This window comes from Symphalangus syndactylus, chromosome 14, assembly GCF_028878055.3.
Source record: "Symphalangus syndactylus isolate Jambi chromosome 14, NHGRI_mSymSyn1-v2.1_pri, whole genome shotgun sequence".
NCBI classification, from domain to species: domain Eukaryota; kingdom Metazoa; phylum Chordata; class Mammalia; order Primates; family Hylobatidae; genus Symphalangus; species Symphalangus syndactylus.
In genome coordinates, this window is record NC_072436.2 from 38069657 (window position 1) to 38092411 (window position 22755).

Sequence of the window (22755 nt, forward strand, 5' to 3'; positions counted from 1 at the left end):
TAATCCTTAGCAAGGGCTCTGGTCCCTAACTCCTACATCCAGTGCATGGCGACAAAGGTAAATTCTCCTGTACAGCTTTGGAGAAGCCTCTCCAAAGATAGCTCTGCCTGGGTCACGCAGAAGAAACAGCACTGCACGGACCCCAGGGCTCTGCTTCGGCATTGGCTGGAAGATCTTTGGCTTCAACGTTATAGACAGCTAAGCACTCTAATCAATAAGGTTGAAAAGAAAAAAACAAGCGGTTTCTAATCCTATAAAAGCTAAATGTTGATACTGTGTAGAAGTCTCCAAGAACTCCACATCCCTACTGTTGCTTGGCGATTCAGAATCCTGTCTTCCTCATGGGCCATGCAGAAGTTTCTCTTCTCTACAGCTGTACTGTTCTTTATGTCCCAGGCAGAGATTCCTAATGAACCCTTTTGTTCCCTGAGCGTTTTGCTCCTCTCTTTTCTGGGGAGTCAAACTACAATTCACAGAAGAGTTTCTGGCCACTCCTCCTGCCCACAGAATCGCAAGGACCTGCGGGCCTGTGTAAGTGTGGCAGAAGGCTTGCGGGAGAGGTCCGTGGAAGGTGCATCTGTCCTTATGCAGACTCTACTGGTTGAGTCTGTAACACGTGCTGTAACACACGAGTGCTGTAACACATGCTGCTGAATCTTACGGCATTTTTGCCATGGGCCTCAGTTTCCGTGGCCTCTGAGTGATTAAGTACACCTGACAGAGGGGATGAAAACCCTTTGGGGGTCCCTGCCTGGCCTATACCCATCTCTCTTGGAATGTCCCCTCTGACCCCTGTGTGAACTCTGTGACAAGTCCTTGGCCCCAGCTTGGGACAAGAAGGCCAATCCCATTAGCTGAGCAGTGACCAGTCTCGCTCTCCCTCTCTCTTTCCAGAATCTGAGACCCACCCAGACTAGGGTCAATCCATGGTAGCTGCATACACCTGTGTGGATATGTCAAGTGGGCACCATGTATGGGCCGAATTTTGGAGAACAGGTAAGTTGAGTAAGCAGAAACCACAAGTGTAAGAGGATGTCAGAGATAGGAGGAAGAAAGAGGGGGAAACAGGCAACATCAGAGGGCCGCTGGAGGCCCAGCTGGGACTGCCAGAGTGACCTGGCCCACCCAGGACTAAACCTTTGCCCGAACCTCTCTGGTCTACCTCCTCTAATTTTACTTCAGTGGGTTGGGCCCCAAGAGCTGAATGTGAATCCAGGGGCGTTTGGGCATATCTAGAGGGCGTTTTTGTTGTTGTTGCTATTTTGTTTTTCCTTCAAGTTCTTGCCATTTTTTTCTCTTAAAAAATCAATGGGGGTGATGGGCTTTCATCCTAGAATAGACCTATGCTTAATAAAAAGTGTTTCTCAAAAAATATAAAGAATTTTCATACTCCCCAAAACCACTGAATATTTTTTAGAAAGAATTTTTGGAGTTGAGCTGATGTCACCTATCTGGTGGGTTCTGAAGTCCTAACATACTAACTGCGGTTTGAGAACCAAGGCTCTCATGTTCTCCAGCTCTCCAGTGCTGCAGACGAGAAACAAGAATCCTAAAGGAACGCAGGGCCTTTCTTCTTCGCACCTTGCTGTCCATTTTCTAAACTGAAAAATGAGTTTTGTGGGACTCACAGTCCTGCAGCGAAGATTTCGAGGCTGAGTGTGAATAAAGTGTTTACTAAAGCGACTTTAAAAATGGGCCGCGGGGCCGGGCGCAGTGGCTCAAGCCTGTAATCCCAGCACTTTGGGAGGCCGAGGCGGGCGGATCACGAGGTCAGGAGATTGAGATCATCCTGGCTAACACGGTGAAACCCCGTCTCTACTAAAAATACAAAAAATTAGCCGGGCGTGGTGGCGGACGCCTGTAATCCCAGCTACTCGGGAAGCTGAGGCAGGAGAACGGCGTGAACCTGGGAGGCGGAGCTTGCGGTGAGCCGAGATCAGGCCACTGCACTCCAGCCTGGGCGACAGAGCAAGACTCTGTCTCAAAAAAAAAAAAAAAGGGCCACGGGAGGGGCACGGGCTTCTCCCTCGTGATGCTTCCGGGATCGCGCACCGCTGCCCATGCGCTCTCCTCCGTCCTCCGCCCCCCGCCCGCCGCCCGCCGCCCCCCGCCCCATTCCCAGGTCCTTCCCGCCGCGAAGCTGAGAACCGCAGCTCCGGCCCCGACCGGAAGCCCCACCCCACCGCCAGGGACGCGGAGTCGGAAGTGCGCACGTTCGCAGCCCGGGCAGCCCTGCTGCGCACCGGGCCCCTAGCCCCGCGCCCCGCACCGGTAACGCGCGCCAACCTCGCCGCCCTCCCGGGGTCGTCGCGGGCGAGATTTCCGAGCTCCTGACGCTCTGGCGGCTCCGCTCAGCCCTGATTCCGGCGGGCCGGCCTCCGTCGCCCCGCCAGTTTCTGGAACCTTTGGTTCCGGCGCTCGGATTTGGGGGAACTTGGGAGGGTAGTGCCGGGGTTTCCGATGCTTTGCGTTTTCTGCGGGGTTTGGGCAGTCCTTGGAGAACCCCGAAACTGAAGTCCGTGGTGTTTTCAGGGGCTGAGAGTGGAACCTCAGGCGCCTACGAGCCCCCTGAGGGTTTAGGCCGCCCTCCTTGGTGGGATGACTGGCACCGGTGGCCTCAGAGAGCCGGGGCCTGCCTCCACCCCTAGGGGTGCCGTCGGCTCCTGGGGTCCGAGTCTCCGCTCTGCCCCACCCCTTCTCACAAAACCCCTCCACCTCCCTGAGGAGCGCCCGTCTACCCACCTTCTCGTTCCCAGCCTTCGGGCTACTCCTATTTTCCGTATTATTTATTTATCCTGGTTATTAGAGTTTTTCTGACCTTCTCTACTCTGGAATAGAGTCCAGAGGAGTCGCAAGGGAAAATTATTAGAATATAAAATCCTAGGGGACACGTAGTCCGGGTCTCCATCCCATGCTTGGAGCCCTCATAGAGCAGCCCAACAACAGCACTTGGTTTTCTTCCCCAACTTCACCACCTCCTGTGGTTGCTATTTCCGCCTCTGGCTTACATTGAACCCAACCAGGTGTATTTCTCTTTAGCTTTGCTCAGTTGGCCTGGGAATGCTGCCCCTGGAGGGCATTGGACAGAACAGGGACAGTCCTGTTGCGTGAGGGGCATGGGTCTGTGCTAATCAGGCCAGCTCCTTTCATGACCTGCTCAGAGCCCCGCGCCAGCCCCTCTGTCCTCTGTTCCTGGACAGTTGTTCCCTGTTCTCCTTCCCAGTGCTCCAGGTGTGATGGTTCCTTCCACCCAGGGAAGGGCATTCCAAACATACTTTCTTTTGCTGTAACTTACTGCCCTGCTTGCTCCTGCCCTCACTCCTGCAACGGTTTCTTTGGCAGCTCAGGCGTAGCATTTAAGTCTGGTCCTATGAAGGCCTTCTTTCTGTTACTCTAGGGTCTTGGGCAGTTTGCGTTGGCTCTAACTCTTACTACAGAATTGCAGAAATTCCTCTCTTTACTGAGGGCACCTGTTTGTTTTGTGAAATACTGCCTGCTTTGCTTATCCACTGCAGTTAACTTTTGGAGTTACCCAGATTTCATCTCTTTGACATGGACTCCCATACGGGGTGACCTTGTGTCCTAGTTTGCCAGGGACAGTTCTGGCTTATACCATTGTGCCGGCATAATCACTTTCAAAACGTTCATGGTTTGTATGATCAAGCTTGTCTCTGTCTCTAAGTTAGACACACTTATATTTGTAGTTAAGAGAGTTGCACGTGGCAGCCCACTTGAGACTTGCAGTTGGGCCCACAGATGTTAGAGCCACAGACTAGGAAATGAGAATTCCTCCAGGTCAGTGTTCATACGCCTCATGTAGGTAGAGAGCTTTGGGTGGCTTTGCCCTTAGAGGGCAGGGGATCCCTTCCCACCCTGGCACAGAAAGTCCAAGCTAATACTGAGAGCTATGTCTAGTCAAATTCATCGCCAGAGTTACTGTGGGGCTTCGAAGCCAGTGCCCCTAAATTCACTGTCATGATCCAGAGGAAGGTGTTCAGAGTTCAAGCCCAGCTCCTTGACATGGCACCTGGTTCCTGGGAAAGTAACTGATGTGGAAGTGTGACCAGAGTTAGGCCTAAGGTGTCCTGGGCTTCCCCAGGAACCAGAGAACTCAGTCCATGCAGGGCCAGTTAGTTTTAAAGACTGCATATCAGCACTTGTAACTGTCCTAGGATTAGGCTAAGAGGTAGAACATTGGTTGTCCACTAGGATGACCAACCATCTTAGTTTGCCGGGGATTGAGGGGTTTCCTAGGACATGGGACTTGCAGTTTTAAGACCAGAAAACTCCTGGGCGAACTGGGATGAGTTGGTCACCCTCTTCTCAACCCTGGCTGCACATTAGACTCTCTTGAGGAGCCTCTCATTTAGAGTCTAATTTAATTGATTCAGGTAGTTGTATTTTTTTTAATGCTCTGAAGTTGATTCCAGCGAGCTACCAGAGTTGAGAACTACTAGGCTGTAGACAGTGTTTCCAATAACCATTGAAAATGTTTGTTTTTTGAGCAGAAGGGGACCCAGACGTCCCTGAAAGGGGTGTATGACTCTGTGTGTTGGTCTTTCACCTTAGCAAGAGGGATATCAAGCTGGCAGTCGCCTATTATTGCTATTATCTGTCCCCACCCCCAGGCCTTCTTTGTCACTGGTGAGGACCAAGCTTTCTCTTTTCCCGGCCTGCTCTGATACCCTCTCCCTCAAGACAGGAGGTCAGTGGAATTGCCTCATTTTGATTGGTGGAATCATGATTTACACAGTTGCAAATGAAGCTGGCATGAGACTTGAGACAGGACTGCCATCTGTAGGTCTGGGACATATGCCTCAGAGAGTGGTGGTCCAGAGGCTAACTGTGAGACTGGGTGTGCTTTGGCTTTGCCCCATGGGGTGTGGGAGCTTGGAGACCAGGTGCCTCTGGGACTGTCCTCTCTGCAGGCCTCCAGGATCATGTGGTACGTCAGCACCAGGGGCATAGCCCCACGGGTCAACTTTGAGGGGGCCCTCTTCTCTGGCTATGCACCTGATGGGGGCCTCTTTATGCCCGAAGAGCTCCCACAGTTGAACAGAGAGACCCTGTGCCAGTGGAGCACGCTCTCCTATCCTGGCCTGGTGAAGGAGCTGTGCGCCCTCTTCATTGGCTCTGAGCTCATTCCAAAAGATGACTTAAATGGTGAGCACTCCCACCTCTACTTCCACTCTTCCAGCCCCTGCCAGCTCAGTCTACAGAATTGCAAATCCATCACCAAACCACCAGGAAGTCTCTAGTCATGTTTCCCAAACTTTGTTTTCTTTCTTTTCCTGCCTCTAGGATCCCAGAATTGAAAATATTCTGAAAGATTTCATCCTTTCTCCAGAAAGATGAATGTTGAAATTTTCTTCAGAGAATTATTTCTTTCTCTCGTTCTTTCTCTCTCTCTTTCCTCCTTCCTTTCTCTTTTCTTTTTCTTTCTTTCTCTTTCTTTTTTTCTTTCTCTTTCTTTTTTTCCCTTCCTTCCTTCCTTCCTTCCTTCCTTCCTTCCTTCCTTCCTTCTCTTTCTTTAAAGAAAAAAAACCTCTTCAACACTAGGGATTTTAGAATCATCTTCGGTGACTTGAATGTTGGGGTGTTTCACTCCTGCACATAAAGCACCCAGACCCCTAAATTGCTATTTTATTTTTTGAATGTTAATTCCAGAAGGGACTTCAAGACTGTCCTAGACCAGCTTGTCTTAAGCTATAATGTGCCTATGGATTTCCTGGGAGATCTTGTTAAAAACCAAATTCTGATTCACTAGGTCTGGGATAGGAGTGAGAATTCTGCATTTCTGTCAGATGTCCAGATAATACTAGACTACTGGTCCATGAGCCACACTTTAAACAGCAAGAACAAAATCCATAATGTAATGGTGGTGGTTTGGGGTTGGGGAAGAGAAAGGACACTTAAAATGTAGTCTGATGACCAGCAGTGATGGCATTGCTTGGGCACTTGTTGGAAATCCGAGGCTGCCTCAGACTTGCATTTTAACAAGATCCCAGGTGCTTGGTTTGCCAGTGACAGTTTGAGAAGCTCTGCTCTAGGACTGCTCCAGTCCTGCCTTAGGGAGGGCTGTATATCAACCATCTGAAGGCTCTGGCGTCACAGGTGTGAGATTTAGTAATGCAACAAGCAAACAAAAAATTTCCTATCTTTAGGAAGGAACATTAGATGGGATGCGACATTGATGTGTTATGTAGCTATTTAATTGACCCCTGATTGGAATACATGCTCACCAGACAGTCAAACAATGAAGAAGTATAAAAAATTAAAAATAAAGTCTTCTAGTACCAATGCTGGTCTCTGAGGAAATCACTATAAGGAATCTATGAACAGTTTGGTGCATGTTTTCCCAGACTTTTTTCTAGGTTTATACAATTGTATTCAAAAATGATATCATTTAAGAGGAAGATTTTTGACCTTTTAGTAGCAGGAGTTGGAAACTTTATATTCAGAGACTGAGAGGGAACTTGAGAAAGAGACCAGGCCCCTCATTGGCTATCCACCCCACTACCCTCACAGATCTGATCGACCGAGCCTTCAGCAGATTCCGTCACAGAGAGGTGGTCCATCTGTCCAGGTTGAGGAATGGGCTGAACGTGTTGGAGCTGTGGCATGGCGTCACATATGCATTTAAGGACCTGTCCCTGTCCTGCACAGCACAGTTCCTGCAGTACTTCCTGGAGAAGAGGGAGAAGCACGTCACTGTGGTTGTAGGTGTGTTTTTGGGGCATGAACGCGGAATACCTGAGTGCTGTGACTGTAGGGTGTCCACCTATAGGATGCTGTTCATAGAGCCACTCAGGAACTATGGTACTGGTTCTTCCAGTGCAAGGTTCCTAACATTTTCTGGTGCCATAGACCCCTTTGCCAGGCTAATGGAGGCTATGGAACTTTCTCAGAGTAATGTTTGAAGTGCACAAAATGCTTAAGATGATGTGGTTCACAAGTTCACTTATGTCCTGAATTTTATCCATGGATCCATTGACCCTAGGTGGAGTGCTAGGGCCATATCCTCCAAGTATTTGAAGTAGATGTTGCTATATTTGACAACAGTGCTTTGGGGACCATTTCTTTCCTCGTTCATTCCCTTTGTTCTAAAGAGGGAGAGTTCTTCTTCCCATCCAGGAACATCTGGTGACACAGGAAGTGCTGCCATTGAGAGTGTTCAAGGGGCAAAGAACATGGACATTATTGTTCTGCTGCCCAAAGGTCACTGCACAAAGATTCAGGAGCTCCAGATGACAACGGTGCTGAAGGAGAACGTACATGTGTTTGGAGGTGTGTGCTGAGGCAGAGGCTCTAGGGACAGTGCAGCCCTGCCTTAATTGGGTTTGCTTTGGGAGATGGGCTGGAACAAAATTGCACAGTTGAGTAGCTGACTGTCCTCCTTTCATCAGTCATATTCGAGGTTGGTATATATGCCTTGGCTCAGCTCTGGGCAGGGTTCTGGCTACACAGTAAACTATTGGAGGTGACAGATGCATAAACTGATACCAACAGTACAACATGCTAAGTACGGATTGAAAACCATATCCCAAAAAATGCCACCTCCATGCATGTCCAACCTGCAAGTGTCATGTATGTCAGCAGCCATGCAGAGTCATAACCTGAGCCAAGTGACTTGGGTTTTTTTTCCCAATACTCTGAAGTTTAGAGGACACCAACGTGTTAAATAATTATTTTAAGAGAATGTGTTGCCAGGTGCAGTGACTCACACCTGTAATCCCAGCACTTTGAGAGGTCAAGGTGGGTGGATCGCTTCAGCCCAGGAGTTTGAGACCAGCCTGGGCAACATGGTGAAACCCTGCCTCTATAAAAAATACAAAAATTAGCCAGGCGTGGTGGTGTGCACCTGTAGTCCCAGCTACTCCAAAGGCTGAGATGGGAGGATTGCTTAAGCCCGGAAGGCTGCAGTGAGCCAAGATCATGCCATTGCATTGCAGCCTGGGCAACAGCGTGAGACCCTGTCTTAAGAAAAAAAAAAAGGAATGTGTCATTATATGTTGACAGTTCCCACTGTTCTTTACATTATGGGAACAACTAAGCCATGCACTGGTTATCCGGTCTAAATATTTAAAATAGGGAACTATTCCGTGGTACCCACCACTGGTTATACTGCTACCTGAGTCACATCATGAGAATCACAGCATTTTGTGCTTGGAGAAAGGCAAAAGCCATCTTTTTTAATATCAGGCCATCTATTCCTAATGGATTTAATCATTATAGGGATTAAGAGTGGAGAAAGATGGGGTGAGCGTGGGTGGAGCTGTACATTTTTATTTTTACCTCTCACACCCCACTGGACCCCAGGTAGCTGCAAGGTGGGGACTTGGATTAAGTTTTGGCCTGGGCGGGCTGTGGCTTTGGGCAGGCTTTCCAGGAGGCCTGGCTTAGTTTGGTCACTCACCTGACAGAACAGCAAGTGTGATGTCAGAGAATGTTCCTTCTACAACTAGCCTGGCTTCCTGTGATAATCCTGTAGAGGTTATTTTTGTATAACATCAACTTTGACAAGGAGCAAAAGCACAGTGAAAACAAACCTTATCCAAAGGAGCTGCATAAATATCCTTTGTCAGTTTGTTCAAGAGCAAGCAAACTGCCCCTCCGCTCTGTTCTTTAGCAGGTGCATACACTTGCCAGTGAAAAGTCCTATTGCGGGTGTTGATGTCATCTTACACATTTGCCTTGCTAATTGCTCGTATTTGGCTGCATTTTCCTGCAGTTGTTGCAAGATTTTAATGCACAAGATTCAGGCTCCTGAGGGTCCTTGTTATACCCTAAGCACCAAAATGTCTAGTTACAGATCTAGGACTGTTTTTTCCTAGAATCAAAGCAGAGAATAGCGTTTTGTGCCTCTGTCCTGCCTCCAACTCCCTTCTTGTCTTTTTTGTACACAGACCTAAGGGTGTGACTGAAAGCTCCATTCCTGACTTGTGGATTGGAGAACAGTGCCCAGTTGTAAAGTAATGGCGGAAATGTGGAATCTGATGAATGCAATAAGTCATTAAATGCTGGATCTGAAGGGGGTGTTTCTGTTGTGTACATGTTCAAGAAAATCAGAAACTAAGACAGCAGACTTCACAGAAATCAGTTTTGTTTATAAACGACACTATTCTGATCTTTTCTTTCCTTTCTAGAGCTTTCTGGTTTGGTTTTAAGGAGGATGTGTGTTAGTTCAGGATATAACAGCAAATATGTATTTTTCTGTAGACTGGTAAGCTTAGGGAGTAGGGATGGACTACTTAGATTATTGGTATGTGGACAGTTGGTTTATAAAATCATTAATTTCCATGTACATTGTATACTTGGTTTTTCTTAAGCACAGAATAATCAGCAAGTGCTAGGTATTTATTGTTATTTGGGATGCTTTTGGCTAGAAGTAGCAAAAAATTCAACTCAGACCAGCTTAAACAAGAATATTTTCTAGCTTCCATAACTGGAAGGCCAGGGGTGGAGTGGGCTCCCAGTTGCTTGATTCAGTGACTCACAATGCTGTCAGGAACCCAGGTCCTTCCCATTCTCTGCTCTGCCCTCCTCAGTCCTAAGGCTCATTCCTCTTGTGGTCATATGGTGATTCCTTGAGGTAACCAAGTCTCTGCCTTCCTGTTGCTCTTTTTTTAAAGCAGTGAATCTTTTTTTAGAACCCAGCAAACACGTCCCTGTGGTTCACTGATCTGAATTTATTCACATCAGTGGAGCCAACCCTGACCCCATGAGAGTACCAGGCACTGATTGGCTTGGTCCTGGCAAAGGAATGGAATCACCATGACTGGCCCCGGCCATTCTGGGTACACACGTGGATCTAGAGTCAGTCCCCCAGCTCCATTGCTGCTACACAGTGTTGAAGGGCAGAATGGTTAGCACCCTTAATGCCTTCTCTGGCATGTTTCCCAGTAAATTTCACCCCTCTCCCTTCCAAGTGTAGATCCAATGGAGACATACTCGGGTATCAGATAAGAAATCAATATTGGCTTGGTTGCTCATTGAGCCAGACTGGAGGATATAACTTGTATTAGTGGATAATTCACCACAAATTTATCCAGTAATTCACTCATGAATTACACTGATGTACACACCCAGCTTCAGGGAGGGGAAGTTCTGTCCATGTAAGCTTACCTGCCATGTAGGAGCAGAGAGCAGAACACCTACCCTGTGATCTAAATGAGGGCAGAGGGCAGACCACAGGGGAATGGTGACTGTTTCCACCCTGGCCCCTGATAGAGTACTGTGGAGGAAAGGCTACGTCTCTCACCGTTTTCCAATCGGGCACACAGTTCCTCCTCTGCAGAAGAGTGGGGGAAGTGGGCATGGATTACAAAGAGAAATTCTCCCAGTATCCCAGAAGGTTGACATTTGCTATCTTATTTTAGATAATGGTAGAAACATTGGAACTGGTTCTGGCTACCCTTTCTGTTCTAAGCTAGGGTAGATATTTAGGAACACAAGAATCTGAGGCATGGTTTCTGTCCTTGAGGAGCTTAATATTGAGTCTAGAAAGTGAGGCCAAGCTACGTGAAAGTAAAGAAACCTAGGCTGCGCGAAGGTCCCAGGAGGATGGGCTCAGCTTGGGAGGGCCCTGTCGCAGGTGAGTGCTGACCTCCTGGGGGTTCTACATGCTCCTGACAGCTGCCCTCTTCTCTCCCCTCTGGCAGTGGAGGGAAACAGCGATGAGCTCGATGAGCCGATCAAGACTGTGTTTGCCGATGTGGCTTTTGTCAAGAAGCACAATCTGATGAGCCTGAATTCGATCAACTGGTCCCGGGTCCTGGTGCAGATGGCCCATCACTTCTTTGCTTACTTCCAGTGTACGCCATCGTTGGACATGCATCCCCTACCCCTGGTGGAGGTGGTTGTGCCAACAGGGGCTGCCGGTAACCTTGTAGGTAAGGAGTCCCCGGGGCACAAATGGACTTTCCAGAAAAATGCCTGTGGCCCCAGTCCTTCTAGCTGCCCTTTGACTCTAACTGTGAGGAGAAAGAAGGTGGAGTCTCAGTTCTGAAGGTGACGGGAAACCCCACAGAAGAAGTTCCCAGAAGATTTCCCCTCTCATTGCCTGGGGCAGCATCCTGGGATCCTGCTGCCAGCAGCAGAGGGTGATATCTTTTTTTTTTTTTTTTTTTTTTTTATTATACTTTAGGGTTTTAGGGTACATGTGCACAATGTGCAGGTTTGTTACATATGTATCCATGTGCCATGTTGATTTCCTGCACCCATTAACTCGTCATTTAGCATTAGGTGTATCTCCTAATGCTGTCCCTCCCCCCTCCCCCCACCCCACAACAGTCCCCGGAGTGTGATGTTCCCCTTCCTGTGTCCATGAGTTCTCATTGTTCAATTCCCACCTATGAGTGAGAACATGCGGTGTTTGGTTTATACTATGCAGCCATAAAAAATGAGGGTGATATCTTAACCCCGCATGCTCCTGCAGCCTGACCTGATGTGCTCGCTGGCTCAGCAGAGTGTGGAGAGGCAAGGTCAAGGGTCAGCCGCTGTGCCTGGCTGGCAGTGCCCTCAATCAGAAATGTGGACTTTGCTCCCAACCCTGGCCAGCTACCCAATGTGAGGGCAAGCGGCTTGACTGGTACATTTGTTTCCATTCCTGGACACACCACCCTGACCCCATGTGAGGTAGAAAGAGTTCTGGACTTGGGGTTCAGACCCCAGTTCTGTCCTTTACTGAGAGGCTGTGGAGCAGTCCTTTAGACTCAACCTTTGAGCTATAAAATGAGATTGTATCACTCATCCTATCTCCCAGGACTGCCTCGATGAGCGAATAAGATTCCTGTGTGCATGCAAACTTTGTAAGGGCAAAGTGCTGTACAGCTGTATAGCATTAAAATCATTTTCTGTAATAATCGTTAATATTTATCAAGCACTTAGCATGCAACTGGCACTGTTCTAAATGCTTTTCACGTATGAACTCATTTATCCACCTGTGGAGAGGACACTTTCCATTTTATAATGAGGAAACAAAGGCACAGAGAAAGGAGTCATGCCCTGGGCAGCAGCAGAGCCAGGAGTGTGACTCAGGCAGTCTGACTGCAGAGCTGGTGAGGCTAGGGGAATTACTGTTCCTGATAGTTCCGGCAATGGCATTGGTTCTGATGGGCACCAAGGATGGTAGCTGAGAGCATGCTCTCAGTGGAAGCATCTTAGTGGTTAGGAAGCTTCCTGACTTCTGCTACTAACAGAAGGGTGGAGAGAACAGCAGGCTAGCAGGTAAGGAGGGGTAGGCTTCTTTGCCACTCATGGGGTAAAGCCTACCATGCTCCCCATTCCCATCACTCTCCAATTAGTGATGCACCGAGTTGTGCAGCCAGTGGCCCTCTGCAGCCCAGAGCCTGCCACAGTGCTCGATACAAAATAAACACATGACCAACATTTGCTGAGGGTGTTCCTATCCATCTTTGCTCTGTCAGGAACCAACTCTTTGGCTTTAAGACCCTGGACCTTCCTGAGCCTCCATTTCTCCCCTGTCAAGCAAGGATATCATGATGTTCTCATGAGGATCAGGTGAAATAAGAAAGAGAAAGTTGAGATTAGTAGTTCGAGACCAGCCTGGCCAACATGGTGAAACCCTGTCTACTAAAAATACAAAAATTAGCCAGGTGTGGTGGCACATGCCTGTAATCCCAGTTACTCGGGAGGCAGAGGCAGGAGAATCATTTGAACCCGGGAGGTGGAGGTTGCAGTGAGCTGAGATTGTGCCATTGCACTCCAGCCTGGGTAACAGAGAGAGACTCAGTCTCAAAAAAAAAAAAAAAGTGTTTTGCCAGGTTAACAGTGATGTTGGGTGGTGTGGTTGTCCCCTAACTCCCCTTAGCTACTCACCAGAGATAAACTGCTCATGAAAGCACTATTTGTAAAACCTTCCTAAACGATGTCACGTGTCCAGGCTCTACACCTCTTAGGGGGAGGAATTCCTTGCTTGTTCCATGCAAACAAGAACTGCTGTTGGGGTGGACTGAGGATGCTGCTCTGGCCTCCCCTGGTGCCTGTGCAGGGAGAATAGTCTGAAACTGGTGGCTCTAGGAGGCTGAGTCGAGGGAGGGCATGTGCTTAGGACTTAGGCATATTTTGAATCCTGACTCTGACACTTAACAGGCTTTGGACAGGTCATTTTGACCTCTTGGAACATTCATTTCCTCTTCCAAAAATTGGTGTTTTACAGTAGTCAGCCATCTGTTAAATACTTTGGCACCTGGCAGGGGACTGACACATAAAACAGCCTCAGGGCATGGTGATGTGCTCCTAGTCATTCTCACGCTCTCTCCTCTCTCTCTGTGTCTCTCTCGCTGTGTGTGCGTGTGTGTGTGTGTGTGTGTGTGTGTCTGTAACAGGTTTATTGCTAAATGATTCACATACCATTCACACATTTTAAGTGTATGATTCAGTGTTTTTTAGTATAATATATTCACAGACTTTTGCAACTATCACCATAACCAATTTTGGAATGTTTACATCACTCTAAAAAGAAACCCTGTACCCATTAGCAGTCACTCCTCACTTTTCCTTAGACCACCTCCTTCGCCAGCCCTTGGTAACCATGAATCTATTTTGTCTCTATATATAGATTTTCCTATTCTAGACATTTTCTATAAAAGGAATCATACTGTATGTGGTCTTTTGTGCCTGACTTCTTTCCCGTAGCGTAATGTTTTCAAGGTTCATCCATGTTGTATCATATATCAGTACTTTTTCGATTGTATGGATATACCGTACAGTGGTATATTTTGTTTATCAGTTTATCAGCTGATAGACATTTGGATTGTTTTAACACAGCTATTATGAATAATGCTGCAGTGAACATTTGTGTATAAGTTTTCACGTGGACATATATTTTTATTTCTTTTGGGTATATAACTAGGAGTGGAATTTCTGGGTTATATGATAACTCTGTTTGATATTTTAAGGAACTGACAGACTTTAGTTTTCCAAAGTGGCTGCACCATTTTATGTCACCACCAGCAATGTAGGAATTTTCCAATTTCTCCACATCCTCACCAACACTTTTTATTACCTGTCTTTTTGATTCTAGCTATCCTAGAGGGTTTGAAGTAATATCTCATGGTTTTTGTTTATATTTCCTTCATGACTAATGATGTTGAACATCTTTTCATGTGCTCATTGGCCATCTGTATGTCTTCTTTGAAGGAATGCCTGTTCTTTTGCCCATTTTTAATTGGGTTATTTGTATTTTTATTGTTGAGTTGCAACAGTTCTTTATATATTCTGGATACAAGTCCCTTATCAGATATATGAATTGCATTTTTCCCCATTCTGTGAGTTGCCTTTTCATTTTCTTGATAGTGTCCTTTTTAAAGCACAAAAGCTTCAAAAAGCACAAAAGTTTCTTAATTTTGATGAAGCCCAGTGTACTTTTTTCTTTTTGCTTTTGTTTCTGAAAAGCCATTGTTCTCCTCCTCTCTTGTCTTAAGCTGGGTGCATTGCTCAGAAGATAGGCCTGCCCATCCGTCTGGTCGTGGCAGTGAACCGCAATGACATCATCCACAGGACTGTCCAGCAGGGAGACTTCTCTCTCTCTGAGGCTGTTAAATCAACCTTGGCATCAGCTATGGACATTCAGGTAGGCCTGGGGGAGGTGTGCAGATCTGGCCCAGGTGTTGGTTGGGTGGGGCTGGATAGGGCTGAGATCAGTGTGGGTCTGAAACTGACTTTCTGCCCAGGTGCCCTACAACATGGAGAGGGTATTCTGGCTGCTCTCTGGCTCTGACAGCCAGGTGACAAGAGCCCTTATGGAGCAGTTTGAAAGGACCCAAAGTGTGAATCTGCCCAAGGAACTGCACAGCAAGGTCAGTCACTACCCACACACCACAGAGAAAGGAAAGGGTACAGCCACATAGCAGACTTGGGGTTTGGAAGTCTGGTCAAGGGAAGAGGACACCTGTTTCTTGAGTACCTGCTGTGAGCCCGTCACTTTTATGGCCACTTTACATGGAATAATTTATTGAATGAGGAGAGGTAATAGAGAACATGGTTTAGAGTCAAATGGGCTCAATCCCAAGTGAGCTCTGAGACGTTGGGCTAGTTTCCTAAACTCTGTGCCTCGGTTCCTTCATTTATAAAATGGGGATAGTAAGAATGCCTACCTCATAGAGTTGTTGTGAGATTTAAGTCAAATAATATATGTGAAGCACTTTGCATACTTCCTGGTAATATATGGCTTGATACATTACTTATTTTTACTTATTATTATTGTTAATTTCCAATAATACTGGCAACTGGAAGCCATTTTGCCCATCCAGTATGAACAGAGACCATTGTTTCCGTTGAGCTCTTCCTCTCTTCCTTTTCCTTCCTCTCTCTCTTTCCTCCCTCCCTCTCCTTCCTCCCTCTCTCCTCCCTCCTTTCCTTCTTTCTTTTTTCTTTCCCTCCTTCCTTCCCTTTCTCTCTCTTGTTTTTCTTGGAAAAGGAGAAATTTTATTCCTTTGGAATGGTAGGAATCTAATTGGGAAGGATTGTTTTTATTTTAATGCAACCTGGTGATGGTACTTATTCTGTGTTTAAAAAAAAAAGGATTTGTGAAGCTGCCTTTAATTTTCTCTACCACATTCTCACTGAGTGGCTATCCAGACTGTGCATACCTCCAGTGACCAGACCCTCACTACCTCACACCAGCTCTCACCATTATAAAAGTCTTTACATTGAGCTAGAATCTTCTCCTTCTATCTTACACAGTCTGATTCTACATCTGAGTGTTTCCAGTATTTAGAGAATCCTCATTTACCAAGTTAGTCTTCCCACTTCCTTTAGTGGTCTCTTGCACGACATAATTTTGCATGGTCAATATCCACCTTAAAGTGTTGTTTTCGAAGTTGGATGCAGTTTTCTAGGCTGAGCCATACCAATGCAGACTGGAGTGGAATTTCAGCCTTCTGGAATCTGTGCTTCTTTTGATGCACCCAAAGATCAATTTATTTGGTTAATGGTTTGTTTTGACATTCACATTCCTTCTCATATACATGAGGTGCTCCATGAAGACAGACACCATACCCCCGACTCCTTCATTCTCTCTCTGGCTATACACATAGGAGACACTTCACTTGCTGGAATGGCATTCATCCATTCGTATTATATATCTGTGAGTGAGGAACTGTGCTAGGTGCTAGAAACACAAAGACAAGTAAAATACATTCATTGCCTGCTGGGAACCCTAATTCACAGCAGGTAGCTATATGAAAATCTATGATACCAGCCAGGTGAGGTGGCTCATGCCTGTAATCCCAGAACTTTGGGAGGCTGAGGCAGGCAGATCATTTGAGGTCAGGAGTTTGAGACCAGCCTGGCCAACATAGTGAAACCCTGTCTCTACTAAAAAAAAAAAACAAAACAAAAATTAGCTGGGCATGGTGGCACATGCCTGTAAATCCTAGCTACTTGGGAGGCTGAGGCAGGAGAATCACTTGAACGTGGGAGGTGGAGGTTCCAGTGAGCCAAGATTGCCTCACAGTACTCCAGCCTGGGTGACAGAGAGAGACTCCGTCTCAAAAAAAGAAAAGAAAAAAAGAAAATCTATGATACTCTATGATCCCTACTGCAGTCAAGTATATGCAGGGTGTTTGGTGTATTGTAAGCATGCAATGCATTTTCAGAAGATGATCAGATAAACCAAACACACTGAGGGAGCACAGACAAGGGAGTCTTCCTCTGTCCAAAGGAAGTGGGGAGGGCTTTCTGGAGGAGGTGCTTTGTGAGCTGAATAGGAACTGACAGGAAGGAGGTGTGCCAACAACCAAGCACCAGACGTGTGGCTGCCCCGAGCCTTCTGGCTGTGGCAAGTTGTTGAACAAATCTATATTTGCTGATTAGGAGCCACATCCCAACTAAATGGATTGACATAAAACTCAAATATATCTTTCCTCTAAGTTGAGTGAGTCAGCTCAAAACTAGGAGGCCGGATTTTTACTGTGAGCCACATCTGAGCCATTCGGTCTGAATGTCCCATTGGATCCCTGGGGTTTGTGTGGGTCTGTGGTGGAGAGTGGGGTTTTGTCATCTTTCCCTTCTTCCCCCACACACCTCATCTTTCTGACCTGGGACCCTTCAGCTTTCAGAGGCAGTGACATCCGAGTCAGTGTCAGATGAAGCCATCACCCAGACCATGGGCCGCTGCTGGGATGAGAACCAGTACTTGCTGTGCCCCCACTCGGCGGTGGCCGTGAACTACCATTACCAGCAGATGGACAGGCAGCAGCGCAGGTACAGGCCAGAGGGGCCTGGGCCACTGAGGGACCATTTGAATTTCAGGGGCCCTCTTCTTCTCCAAGTGGTGGGAGAGACAGGACTATGAAAAAATGGCTGTAATGGAGTATGATGGGTGCTGTGTGGAACTGTGCCCTGGAAACTGTGGGCCCAGAAGAGGGAGTGTGACAGGTATCCCAAGGACAGCCAGGGGCAGAGGTGGTGGCTGAGCTGGCCTCCAGCCAGGAGGAGCAGTTTGCCAGGTAGCGTCATTGTAGCAATAAGTTCAAGGTGCCAATTGTCTGTCTGTGTCTCTGTCCTCCACACCCCACCCTATCCCTAAACTTCCCCTGTTTCTTCTTCCTCCTCCACCTTCTCCTTTCCCATCTCTCTATTCTCTCACTGTCCTCCTGCTGCCACCTGCCCCCATCCCCAGCAGCACTCCCCGGTGCTGCCTCGCCCCTGCCTCTGCAGCCAAGTTCCCGGAAGCTGTCCTGGCTGCTGGCCTGACCCCTGAGACTCCTGCGGAGATCGTAGCCCTGGAGCACAAGGAGACACGCTGCACCCCGATGCGGAGAGGTAACAACTGGACGCTGATGCTTCGGGACACCATTGAGGACCTTAGCCGACGGTGGGGGAGTCATACCCTCAACACCTCCCAGTAGCCTGGCTGGAGGTGGCTTTCTTTAGGCTTCAGATCCCAGGGAGGTGCACCCTCCCCATTAAGCGTAGGTTAGGAGGTTCCTGGGAGGCTGCTCAGCTGGGTCTGGAGCCAGCTGGCTTTGCTCCATTCCCTGGTTATTCTGTGCGTGGTCACCAGGGAGGCTGAGTGAGGGGCTGTCAACAGTTGCCAGAAGCACCCCCTCCCTCCCTGGCCTGTGCGGCAGTGTCTGAGCTGTAGTGAAAGTTTCAGGGCCTGCAAAAAAAGAGGCTTGGGCACAGGATTGACCATGGCTACAGGGGTTTAGGACCCCAGACCTGTGAAGGTGGGAGCAGCTCACCACCTTCACGCAGGCTTTATATGTTCTCTGAGCTTTAGTTGATTTGGCCCCCAAACCAAATCCAAAGGTTCTGGCCTACCTTGTCAGAGATTTCCACCCTGCTCACATGTTGGGAATCCCTGGAATAAAATGCTTGTTCAGTGTGATGGAGACGGCACGTCCTCTGGGCAGGTCCCTTCCTAGAAGAGCTGCAGGACTGTGGGCAGCCCTGGGGGCTGCGGAGTGGTGGGCTAAGGTGTGTGTGGCATCCCCCTGCTGCCCTGCATTGGCCCAGGCTTGAGGGGCAGCAGAGCAGGCATGGGCCAGTGGCCCCGATGGTGCTGGCATTCATAGAGGTTGAAGTGGGGCTCACCAGATGGAGTCCCTGTGGGAAAGCATTGGCATCAATGTGCAAACCAAGGCAAGGTGCCCTGTTGCTCATACATCACTTGGGATTGAGCCCATTTGACTCAGGTTCCAATCCATTTCATCAAGTTCCAGTCCTGTGTGGGCTGAGGAGAGTTTTAGACAAACACATGAACGGCAACAGAAGCCACATGCCTTGGACGCTGGGGGCCCCTAGGAGGGCAGGGAAGGCAGGCTTTGGATGGAGGGATTTTTTGCCACTAGAGGACGTTGTTGCCGCCACCCTGGGGGCTGCTGTGAAATGACCTAATGGGTATTTGTCCTCCAGAGCCCCCTTCCCCTGCCTGCCTGAGGTCTGAAGGCGCTGCTCACCCAGGTGCGATCCCTGCCTGGCATTCCCCGTCAGAACATCCCAGCCCCGCATCTCCGTGGGACTAAAGGGAAAGGCCTCTGGCGCCCTCTGCTGGAACACTGGACATTGAGGCACTGCAGTCAGTACCCCGAGGGGAAGACAGGGATGCTGGACCCCAGGAGGACAGAAGGAGTGTTCTTAAAGGAGTGACAGTGACTCCTTACCAGCCATGACACCTGGCAGTTTCTGAGACACTTTAACATCCACAGCAGCAGATACTGATGCAGTCCCTGGGGCCACTTACCCATTAGATATGATAGACCCAATGCTTAGGGGCCACCATTCATTAGAGGCCCATGAAAATGTCTTCATTTCTTTTAAAACCAAAAGAAAACAGTATAATACAGCTGGGATTTTATTCGTCTTTCTTCTAACACAGTTGTACAATAGAATTTTAAGTATTTTTTTATAGAGGAAGACACCCATGAAAGCAAAAATGCCTAATACCCACAAAAGTTACTATGCAGCCCTGATAGCACCTACTGTGTGCCAGGTGACATTTTACAAAAATTAGCTCATTTAATCCTGACAGCAACGTGTGAAGCAAGTGCTACTGTTTCCCCCGCAATATTGCGGGTGAGAACACTAAGACTCTGAGAGACGAGATAACTTACCAGGGTGGCAACACGGAACAGAGAGGCTGGAACTTGAACCCAGACCTTGTGGCCTCCAGTTTGGTGTGTAGTTCTCCTCACACCGCCTCCTGTGTCAGCGGGCACGTTCTTATGGAGCTCGCTCTGCTGCCTGTCTCCCTCCATCCTTCCCCAGGCCCTGGCCCTGCTCCTGGGTCCTCCCACCATCTTCCTTTCTTGGATGGATCTGGGAGCATGGCTGTGCTTCTCCAGGAGTCTTCCAGGGGCTGCTGCAGCCCTGCTTTCCAGGCCTCTTTAACTGGCACTGGGCACTGCTGTGGGCAGGCCCGTGCAGGTGGCTCCTTCTCTTTTGCTGCCATATTCTGAGGACCTCAGGACAGGGCCAAGGTCACAGGGAAACCCCATCCCCTGAATGGTTCTGGGACCTATCCAGTTCTGAGAGGCCACCATGCCTGTGAGGGAGGCCAGCATAAGGCCACACCAGGCACAGCGCACATCGACAGGAAACCTGAACTGAGGCTACACTGGCCACAGGGAGTCTTGGGGAAATGAGAAGAAGGACGAGAGCGAGACGAAGTCTGGAGAAGTGCCCACCCCTGTAACACACACACACACACACACACACACACACACACACAAGCTGAATTGTGTCACTTCCATTATATGTTGAATCCACAGTATCTCTGAATATAACTGTGTTTGGAGATAGGGTCTTTAAAAAGGTAATTAAAATGAAGTCTTTATGCTGGGCCCTAAACCAGTGGGACTGGTGTACCTTATTTTATAAGAGGAAATTAGGACATAGACAGAGGGAAGACTGCGTGAAGTCAGAGGAAGAAGGCAGCCATCTGCAAGCCAAGGAGAGAGGCCCCAGAATTAAAGCAACGCTGAGGGCACCTCGATCTGAGATTTCCATCCTCTAGAACTGGGAGGAAATAAATTTCTGTTGTTTAAGTCTCACCCAGTCCTGAGCAGACTAATACACACACACACACACACACACACACGCCCACCATTAATGGAAAAAAGCAAGGATCTTTGTACCAGATGAAGTGAGAATCAGGGTGGAGTCTTTTCTGAGTCACCCACTTACTGGTGGTGATCACAGCAAAGCCATTTAATCTCTGTGAGCCATGGTTTCCTCATCTGCATCTAACAATACAGATGATCCCTGACTTAAGACTTTGCAACTTTAGGATGGTGATGGTGCGAAAGCAATACGCATCCAGTAGACTGAGTTCATATGCATTCAGTAGACTTCAGATTTTGATTTTCCCCCAGGCTAACAATCTGCAGTATGATAGTCTCTTGTAATGCAGGGCAGCAGCAGTGAGCCCAGCTCCCAGTCAGCCCTGGGATGACGAGGATAAATAGCCCATATTTCCACAGTGTGCTGTGTTGACAGATGACTTTGCCCAACTGTAGGCTAGTGTCAGTGTTCTGAGCACATTTATGATAGGCTAGGCCAAATGATGATGTTTCTGTAGGTTGAGGGTATTAAACGCATTTTCAACTTAGGATATTTTCAACTTACGAAGGGTTTATTGGGATGTAACTATTGTAAGTTGAGGAACATCTGTACTTACCTTGCTGGTTTGCTTTGAGGATTACGTGAGATGAGATAATGTATTTCCAAGTGCTGGGTAAACTCTCAAGTGCCATACAAATGATTCTTACTATTAACACAATTATAGTCTGCACTGAACAATTTAGTACTTTTAAGCTATCTTGTATTTTTTACTAATTGCTTTGTGAATTAGTCTTATCTTGCCTGTGATATTGCCTCTTCCTTAAGGATAAAGTTCTTCTGTGGCCCCCCACAGTGCTGATGCAGCTTTGGGCACAGGGTTAGAGATTGACCTGGCCCAGCCAATATGCCCTGCAATAGGATCTGTTAGGGTCACTGGGGGCCATGTGCCACAGATTAGTCAGTAGTGGTTCTGCTAACCAGTTAACAAACTATGTTAATTTGCAGTGATGATGAGGATAGTACAATTCCTCTCTTGAGCACCAGTGATGTGCCGAGACCTTTATAAAACACTTTCCAGACATTGATTCCCTTAATCCTCATGAGGAGTCTAGGAAGAAGTAGAGATGAGGGAATGCAGCTCAGAGAGGTTAGGTAACTTGTCCAAGGCCACACAGCCAGTGTGTGGTGGAGGAGGGATGTGTAGGCTGGGTATAGGATCTGTGAGCCTAACCACTTGGATAGACTACCATACCAGAAGGAGTGCTTTGGGCCCAGGGCCTCCAAGTTCCTATCAAATCAGCGTGTGGTAGTCTGAAGGCTAGATGGGGAGGCAGAGGGTAGAGGAGAGGGCCCATCATTAGGAGAAGGGCCAGATGCTCTGGGGAGGGGGCATGGAGCCAGGAGCTTTGGGAAGAACTTCCCTCCGACTTAGGGCTGCATGTGGAGCTGGGCTCCTCACTGTGAGGATGGTCGGAGCAGGTGTCTGCTCGGGGGAGGGTGGTGGTGTAGGAAGAAAGTGAGAGTGGTTCTGGGGATTTCCAGCTGCTGGCAGGGAGACCCAGCTGGATGGGCCCTGCTGGAAGAGTAGGGGAGATAGACGAGGCCTGGGAGCATTTGCTGAGTTTTCTTAGCTGTGTCCCCAGAAAAACGGGGTGAGTAACACAGCGAGGGCAGGGCCATCAGCCTCCTGGAAAGAGGAGCTTCTGTGTTGGGAGCTTACTGCCTTTGCCCAAAAGAGTCTTCCTTCTCAGATCTGCCCTTTCAGATCCCACCGATCAGTCCTCCACTCCACAGCTGGGGAGCCTCCCAGGGGCCAAGAGCTGGGCAGATGCTGAGGCCTACCATGTGCTGGGCAGTGTTGGATACCAAGGGAGAGGTAAAAATTAAGAAAAGATGTGGCTGGGGTTGATGGAATTCCATGGCCGTGCCCAGGAGCTGCCCCATGGCTTGAGCGATGTGTTCTCCCGTGCAGGCATCCAGGCGCCTCTTACCCTTCCACCCCTGCACTGACCTTGGTGTTTCGGAGGTTGGTTTAGGGATCTGCTTCCCCACTACCCATTCCTCAAAGGCCACTGCCATAAACCCAGGCCCTAGCCCCACATCTAGCCTTCACTGCGAATGCTCAACTGGAGAAGAACCAGTAGGAGGAGCTGCAGGCCCAGAAAGATGCCTGGGTTGGGTGCTGGGGGTGGGTGTGCGGAGAAGAACGGTCTGGGTCTTGAA

At 48.3% G+C, this 22755-nt stretch overlaps 2 protein-coding genes across 16 annotated transcripts in view; one reads left to right on the forward strand and one right to left on the reverse strand.

The window, feature by feature from the left end:
* The window catches only part of FABP1 (fatty acid binding protein 1), a 45382-nt gene extending 42604 nt beyond the window's left edge, over positions 1-2778 (reverse strand). The window contains exon 1 of the mRNA XM_055241765.2: positions 2743-2778. The gene's annotated coding sequence lies outside the window, so the exon portion shown is untranslated. The remainder of the gene's footprint in view (positions 1-2742) is intronic.
* Positions 1934-22755, forward strand: part of THNSL2 (threonine synthase like 2) — a 28118-nt gene continuing 7296 nt past the window's right edge. Inside the window, exons 1-10 of one of the 15 annotated variants that reach the window (XM_063617577.1) lie at positions 2004-2271; positions 4929-5163; positions 6529-6723; positions 7135-7287; positions 10662-10892; positions 14448-14596; positions 14697-14822; positions 17078-17229; positions 17648-17790; positions 18886-21274. In XM_063617577.1, coding sequence (XP_063473647.1) covers positions 4941-5163; positions 6529-6723; positions 7135-7287; positions 10662-10892; positions 14448-14596; positions 14697-14822; positions 17078-17229; positions 17648-17790; positions 18886-18995 — 1482 coding nt within the window. In that variant the 5' untranslated portion in view covers positions 2004-2271; positions 4929-4940 and the 3' untranslated portion in view covers positions 18996-21274. The other 14 variants (XM_063617578.1, XM_063617576.1, XM_063617579.1 and 11 more) reach the window with 14 other exon arrangements.